Below are 8,540 nucleotides of genomic sequence, written 5' to 3'. Positions count from 1 at the left end.
TTCTCCATTAGAACCATAAGAGGTTGAGCTAGTATTTTATACTTTGTAACACCTTTTTCTCTAATTATGATAAAGAATGAACTATTACCTCACTTATATAATAGACAAATTCAATTGGCCTACCCCTGATTTTTTTTTTTCATTTTTTGAATTTTTCATATAAATGCTTTTGTTTCTCTTCTTAATCTCTTTAATCTGTATGCATGCAAAATTTTCAAATAAAATTATGGTGTAAAATTCTTTTATTATCATGAATATTATAACTTGCAATAATTTTAATAATCATATTCAAAACAAAAATAACCAAATTATTATTTTAATAATCATATTCAAATAAAAATAACAAAATTCATTGTTTGGACTTAATAAAAAATTATTCAACGAACTAAAAAATATTTTGTGATCAACCATTAAATCTTACATATCATTAATAAGACATCTGAACTTGATTTGCCAGCCATGGCTGTGTGACTGTCCCTTCCCCTTTCGCGTCACCTAACGTTAAAAATAATTTTATATAAAAAAAAATTATATACTATAAATCCATATTGATTTTATTATAAAGGTTGTGAATAAAACTACTGTTTCAAAATTTTAAATATTTTCATTAATCTACAATTATTACAAATGAAATGATAAAAGAATCAAGAAATTTTCACCCAAAAAATAAAAGAATCAATTACTCTGTTCTTTTTCAAGATTGGCAAATATTTTATTTAAAAAAAATTAAAAAGTACGCCAATCTTGTGGGAATGTAGCAGTAAATATTTTTTTTTGCGATTTATATAAATATCATAAAATTATTGTATATTTACATATATAATATATAAATTACTATATTTATTTATACAATACTTTTACTTTTAAATCTCATAAAAAATATCACAGATATTAATTTATTTAAAATAAAATAAAATATAAAATTTTTACATATATTTTGAAATTATTTAGATATTAAAGTGATATATATTTATATATATTTTTTTAAAAATTTTCACATTTATAAAATATTTTTTTTTTCTATTTACACTTATCTCTTTCACTGATGGAGGGACCGTTATAACGCTTAGTATTTTTTTTATGAATATTGAGTATAAAATAATAAAATTAATACTAAAATATTGATAACACTTATTAAGGAGATCTGTACATATATTTAGGGGTGTTAAAATAGGTCAACGGATCAAATTCTGATCTAACCCGAATTGACATGGGTCCAAACAAGTTGACCTTAACCCGTCCTAATTTTACGAACGGGTCGGGATTTTCAACCTAGACTCTACCCGAGCAGGTTACCGAGTTGATCTAACTCGACCAGGGAGGCTATGGGATATGTGCGAGGCAAGGGGGCATGTGCGTGGTAGCGAGTACGACAGCAGGATGCCCGAAAGCGGGCAAGGCGAGTGCGGGCATGACTTTGTGTCTACGGCTTACAAGTTCAAGCTGCATTAGGATGAGGGCGAGATGAGGAGGTGTGGGTTGTGCCTGAGGTTTGCAGGGTCGAGCCCCAGCGAGATGTGGGTGAGGACGTGAACGTGAGGTTAGGGGGAGGAATCCGGGTCTTCTTTGGATTTCAGTTCAATACAAACCAACTCGTAGGGCAAACAGGATGACCAAAACCCGAAAATTTTCCTGGTTGTGTCAATATCAGGCACCCGTACATATATAATATTGACACCCGTACATATATAAAATATTTTTTATATATTTACATATTTAGTATTTAAATTTTTATATTTTATAATATTTTAATATTTAAATTATATCGAAAATAGTATTAATACTTTTTTTGTAAAATAAAATATATTTTTTGATATAATTTAAAACCTAAAGTATTATATATTTTTTTGGGACATTTAGGTCATTTAAGGCAAACTCACACACACAACGCATACACATAGACTCGAACCCTGAACCTATTAGTTGGAAGCCAAAGCTCTCAACCAATAGGCCAAGAAGAGTTGTGTAAAGTATTATATATAAAAAAACTTTAAATACTATATGGATATACTACATTTGTTTATTAACTCATTCGGAAGTAATTGTAATGGCGTGTTCTTCTTTACATTTGTACGGGCATGACCTACGTGGCCCTTGCAGAACCACAAGCTCCACAAGGACGGGAGCTCACGTGCATGGCATGAACGACAAAAGGAAAATTGAATGCTCTCTTTTTTAAATAATGTCTCTCTCTTCCGAAAATAGAGAAAAATAAAAAGTACTTAATAAAGGCTACAGTTACAAAAAAACATTATATCAAAATTTATTCAAAACATATTTTAATAACTAAATCAATAAATTTAGGATAATTCAGTTTATTTTTATTTAAGGATAATTTTTTATTTTTTTATTATAAAATTTCTCTTACTTAATAAAGTTATATATTTAGTTTAAAAAAAGTAAAAAACAGTAAAATTCTGTTGTTATCATTCAATTATTTGTGAATGATGATAAATGTAAGAAAATAAATTTTATTGACACTTTTGCCTCTTAAGTCTAAATTGATGGCCTCAATGGTTCAATATATTTATTTATTTGATCCACTAGCAGACTGTCTTAATAAAATTTTATTTTATTTTAATATAACTTTACTTAAATTTGTGAATGAAAAAATATCAGAAATATAAACCAAAATATGAGAAAAGATGTAGGATAAATCAACGGAAGTATGATTTTGAAATTTCCCATTGCCCATAGAAAACCCAACACACTATAAAATACCTACCTATGCTCACCACACTCCCTCCTCTCTCTCTCTCTCTCTCTCTCTCTCTCTCTCTGAGCTAGAGTATATAGCAAGAAAGCACAAGAGAGAAATAGAAATCTTTAGAAGCTAAACGGTAGCTTCTCAATCTTCCCTTTTTAATGGTTGTTTCCGATTATAAATTTTGCGGTATATATAGTTTGTCTTTTCTTTCTGGTTTAAGTGCTTAGTGACATATTGGGGAAGGCTAACAAGAAAAAAGTTATGGACATGTTTGCTGTTAAAAGCCTTTCGTATGGCTACTGGTTATTCTATTATCATTTTAATATCTTGAGGCATATGGTTTTGGAATTAATGCTTCTAATTTTATTTTCAAAAAACAGATTGAGAACCAGCACTTTGTTTTCTTTTAAGTTTGAGCCATCATGCAGCAAATATTTCGATTGTTTGCGGTTTTCTTTTTTCATAGTCATCCCCTTTTTTTCAAAAAACAGTAGTTTGTGCTATTTTGAATGTGTTATTTTTGCTTAAACTCCATGGTTTTCTAATTTTTGTGATTTTTTTTTTCATTGGTATAGGAGGGAATGGACTAGGAATTCTTATCCTTCTTTTTCTAAAGTAGGAGGTTTTAATAATTGAAAGAAGAAAAGAAAGTTATCAGATTATCAATGCCAGTGCCTCTTGCACCTTATCCATCACCCCCTGTCCCTTTCACACCTCCAAATGGTAAATTCTTCAACTACTTTGTCATCCTTAAGTTAAATGCTGCTGAAAATTTATCAATTCGTCAAAATCTTTGTTTTTTCTTCTTAATGATTCTCTAACTGAACATTGTCAACATTTGTTTGCTTTAATATTACAGAAAGGTCCTTTTTTATTTAGGAATTTGTGATGATTCAAAATCATTTTGGTTTGAGGGGCATTTGCATCAGCTATTAGTCAAAATACTATTTCTTTGAAAGAAACTATTAAGAGTTTTGGGGATAATAGCTTAGATGCCTTTATTATTTCCGTTCTTTTTGAGGAAATTGAAATAGAACTGTCATTTTTTATTTTTCTTTTGAACTGGGGTAGCTATTAACTCCACCATTGGAGTGGGCTAAGTAGCTTATGCCAGCGCCCAAGATTATCCCAGGACCTTGGCATATATTTCCAACATTTTTATTAACTAAACTAGCTTTCTTTTTTTTCTTGCTATGTATTGAACTGTTGGCCTTTCCTTTCAAGTTCAAGAAAATACCACTCATTTAGGGAGCAATGATATAATTTGGCTTAGGATATTATGGGACAATTAATGTTCTTTATTCATAAGGACCTACCTTGCTTATGTAGTTATCTATTCTGGTTCAACTTTTGTTTTCAATCAATCAATTTTAATATCAAAAGAGTGTTTATCTTGAACTTTATTGGAACTCATAACAACATAAGTTTCAACTTTGCCCTTTTAAAATTGGAAGAAAATGACTTTTCACCATTCATAAGACCTACTTTTAATTTGGTTATACATTTAAGTATTTTCCTAGCAGTCACTTTTAAGAATTTTAAATGTCTTGAAATATATTGCATCCCATAACAATGTAAATTCAAACATTTCACTTGTCAAATTCAAAGCTATATGGGTTTTCTTTGCCTTCAGTTGTCCTATTTTCAATATTTTTTATCCCAGCAATTACACAGTTTTCTGATGTTTATTTCTTCTACATTTGTTAAATATATTGAGATAGAATACAACTCTTACCTTTATCAGTTTTGACATTTCACTTTTCAGTTCAAAGCTTTTCTTTGCCTACTTCTTCTTTATTCTTCTATAAATACTCTCTCTTTTTGAAAGCTAATATTTAAGGTTGTCATACATTTATTGGTTATCTTCTTCATAATTTGCAATAATGAACTGTGTTGGTATAGAATATGATTTATTTGTGGTATTTATGGAAGCAACTGTTTATATCAGGTGGTCAGAGCCAACTAGTATGTTCAGGCTGTCGAAATCTTCTTCTATATCCATTAGGAGCAACATCAGTTTGCTGTGCTGTATGCAATGCAGTGACAAATGTTCCTCCACCTGGTACATTTCATTAGTGATTAGTTCTCTTTGTGTACCTTAAAATTATTATTTTTCTGCCTTTGAATTTTAGTCCTATTTTTGTTAAAGAGAGACTGCATCTAGCTTAATTGTATTTTTTATGATTGTTTGATATGTGCAATATTAACTTTAGTTTTTTGGTGATATGTTCCAACCTTCATGCTGTTTTGATATATCTCTTGTTTAGTACAAGTATTTAGACTATGGAAAAAAAAATGATCAAAACAGGACATTTGATCATAAATAAAACATAGCTCAACGTTTTTTAGAGCAAAAAAAAGATTTTGGGTTTAAATTTGCAGTGCAAAGTAATTGACTGATAGTTATTTTGTAGATAGTTTTACTTTTTATCAGATATCTTTCTAATTTGATCGTTGTTCTTGCACTTCTGACATAAAAAATATGCCAGGAGCTCCTGACAACGTTTTCCTTTAGATCAATATTTGAATTTCAGTGGTATTTTATTTTATCTTAAAAGAAATCTTTGAGAATGTAATGATAGAATTTTGTGCATTTAAGAAACTAATATAAGAATGTGCAGAAAACATTGCAAAGCATGGAATCTTCAAATAGTTTGCTTGCATTACAGGCATAGTATTCGTGATAACTATGTTCTTCAACTATAATGTTTTGGCAATGAGGCAGGAACGGAAATGGCTCAACTAGTTTGTGGAGGCTGCCATACTCTTCTAATGTATATACGTGGAGCAACTAGTGTGCAATGCTCTTGCTGCCACACCGTTAACCTGGCACTTGATGGTATGGAGACCAAATTTTCTCTCTTTTTTACATAAAAGAATACACGCATTTCAGTTCAAGTTAAAATGAAAGAGTAGGGAAATATGATTTCTACTGAACAAACTAAAGCAAGAAGCAAGAGTGGTTGGTATTCATATAAATGGTCATCATAAAGTTGGTACATTTTTTGCTAGAGAGTGTAAGTTAAAGCAGCAATCTAATAGGTTGTGGCATTAAACATTAGATGAAAAACTTGTCTCAAGATGTTTTGCGCTAAATTTAATCTTGGATGCACAACACTTCTTTTTGAAACAAATTTTCATTATGTACCAAGACTTCTCTTTCTGTTTTGCAAGACAAATTTTGAGAGAATTATATATAGTTATGTTTTGCAAGGTTGAAAACTATGATCTTACAAAATAGAAAGCGCTTTCTAGTGTTTAGAAAGAATAGTCTTATGAAGAGTTTGGCATATCAAGAGGGGTGAATTTGATGATTTAAAATTCTAGCAAATAATAAAACTAAGGCTTCATTTGGGGCGGCTTTATTACTGCTTCTTAAAACCATTTTTTAGTACAAAAGTTAAAATATTTGTACTTCAACGTAAAAAAGCCGTCGCAAACGAAGCCTAAGTGTAGATTGATTAAGTGAAAGTAGACAATAAACAGAGATTTTTATAAGGTTTAGTTCAAATCTACATCCACGCGTAAACCCCATCAATTTAGGATTTCACGATATCACTAGGTACCATAGCCACATACTATGGTTCCTCATGTCAGTGGAGAATTAATCATAATGTAATAGTTCCCTGACTATCTCTCTCTCTCTTTCTCTCTCTCTCTCTTAATAACTCTAATAGACTTTTAATCTTTTTCTTGAGCTTCCTTATGCTTGCTTAGCCATTAGATCATTCATCATTTGTTCTTGAAGCTTGAATCAAAATCACTAGAAACTTTTATTATAGAAATTATTTAACATATAATAATTTTACCTTAAATTATATATTTGTTATCATCAAAATAAGCTCATATACACAAAAAAACTCATGGGATCAATACTCTCCCTTTTTATGATGAAAAATCAATGTTGACAAAGAATAAGGTTGAAAGTACAAAATAACCTCTCAAACGTAATTTAGCATTCTCTTCTCCAATTCAATAAAGCATCTAACAATGAAATAGTAATATGAAAATGGTTGATGATGTGTTCTCCCTGAATTATGTAACTAAAATCCCCCTAAATATATGTATAAATACAAAAATTGAATTCCAACATTCATATCTCTCTTCCTTTTGAAAATATCAAATTAAAGAGAAAAAATATATAGCATATTAAAATATGCAAAAAATCCAACATATTAAATGTGGATCTTCAATGTCAATTTTTCTTAATTCATAAAGCCTGTCTTCTGCGAATGGTATTATAAAAATATCCACAATTTGAATATATGAGCTAACAAATTCAATTTTAACTTCTCCCGGATAAATATGATCTCCACTAAAGTGTTGTCTGATCTTAATTTATGTGTTTTGTGAGTGTTATATTAGATTTTTTGATAGGCTGATCATGGCACTAGTGTTATCACACTAATTGGACTATATCCTAGCCTAATTCCATAGCCTTCCAATTGTAGTTTAAGAAAAGTATTTATGCAACAAAATTAACCACCTGTAGTGACATACTCTATCACTATAGTGGATAAAGCCACAGAACTTTTTTCTATATTAGACAAAGACATAAATAATGATCTCAAAAATTGATATTATTATCTAGAATTATTGTATTAATCAATTTTGCATCCAATATAATCAATATCATAATAAGCTACTATGTGATAAAATAGTAAATCTTTATATCAAATAATGAAATATATGCTTTTCGTAGAAAATGTGTTTCTTTGGGTTTGGCCTAAAAATTAGCTCATACACAATGAGCAAACATATTTTCAAGCCTGATTGCAATAGTGTCTTATGCTCCTATAAAGTTTTTCATCCACTAGCTTTACTGAGTCATTTAAATCAAATCTTTGTGATTTAGCTCATAGGCGTCTACTTTATTTGAACTTCATATTGTCAAATCTTTATAAGAAATGTAATGATCGTATACCTCTTGAGGATCAGAATCCTCCTCTTTAGCTATGAAACAAATCTTTTCCTCCTCTAAATCATTTGATGAAGATGGAGCCATTGTTTGTGTTGGTTAACAAGACCTTCATCTTCTTTATGTGCTTCTTCTCTTTCTTTAGTATTTTCTTCTTTCCCCACCTTCAACTTGATTTGCGTTACCCTAGCTTGTATGGAAGCATGTCACTTTTTTTTTTCCACTAGTAGAACCATTCGTTTTAATTCAAACAGTCCCAATGCCGATTTCTTTCGACCGCTAAGAGAGTAGGAGCTCACGTCGGAGAAGGCATTAGTCGCCTAAGGCGGGCTGGCATGTCTCTCTTTCCTAACTAAAGAAAGTTCTTACAAAGGTCCATGATCCATGGTCTTTTGTCCCCTGGTCGGCTAAGCTTACTAATATTTTTATATATATATACACTTTCCATTGGTTGTTTTCTTTAGTATTGATCACGACCAATGATGAGGACATCGGAAGATCGACGGCTATGATGTGGAGTTTATTATTTTCTTTTGTGTCTTATGTACTAGTTTATTTTGTTTTCCTGTTTTCCCATTTTACCCCTAGAGGTTGTCATTTGATATTGTAGCCCCGAGGGCATTTATGTCTTTTAGTTTTTGTTTCTTTTGGCCTATTTATAGGAGGCTTCATGCATTGTACTAGTATTGATGAATGAAATGAAAATTGCTCCCTTTTGTTCTCTTTGTGAGTGCATAACAAGATCTCTTAGTGAGTTCTTCCTTTGAGATCTCTTGGTGAGTTCTCTAGTTTATTTTATGTTTATTCGTTCACCATCTCTCTCTCATTAGAAGCTCCACAAAATCCCCTTCCCCCAAACCCTAGCCGCCGGCTCCCCCACCTTGGATCTTGCCGCCGGCCACCACCACCATCCCG

At 30.8% G+C, this 8,540-nt stretch overlaps 1 protein-coding gene across 2 annotated transcripts in view; it reads left to right on the top strand.

The window, feature by feature from the left end:
* Positions 1-2,724: 2,724 nt before the first annotated feature.
* Positions 2,725-8,540, top strand: part of LOC110108639 (protein LSD1) — a 17,657-nt gene continuing 11,841 nt past the window's right edge. Inside the window, exons 1-4 of one of the 2 annotated variants that reach the window (XM_020839360.2) lie at positions 2,725-2,840; positions 3,283-3,430; positions 4,656-4,769; positions 5,433-5,546. In XM_020839360.2, coding sequence (XP_020695019.1) covers positions 3,373-3,430; positions 4,656-4,769; positions 5,433-5,546 — 286 coding nt within the window. In that variant the 5' untranslated portion in view covers positions 2,725-2,840; positions 3,283-3,372. Of the gene's footprint in view, positions 2,894-3,282; positions 3,431-4,655; positions 4,770-5,432; positions 5,547-8,540 lie in introns of both variants that reach the window. The other variant, XM_020839361.2, reaches the window with a different exon arrangement.

Source organism: Dendrobium catenatum, unplaced genomic scaffold, assembly GCF_001605985.2.
Source record: "Dendrobium catenatum unplaced genomic scaffold, ASM160598v2 fragScaff_scaffold_1220, whole genome shotgun sequence".
In the NCBI taxonomy this organism is placed as follows: domain Eukaryota; kingdom Viridiplantae; phylum Streptophyta; class Magnoliopsida; order Asparagales; family Orchidaceae; genus Dendrobium; species Dendrobium catenatum.
This window is presented reverse-complemented; position numbering and strand designations above follow the sequence as displayed.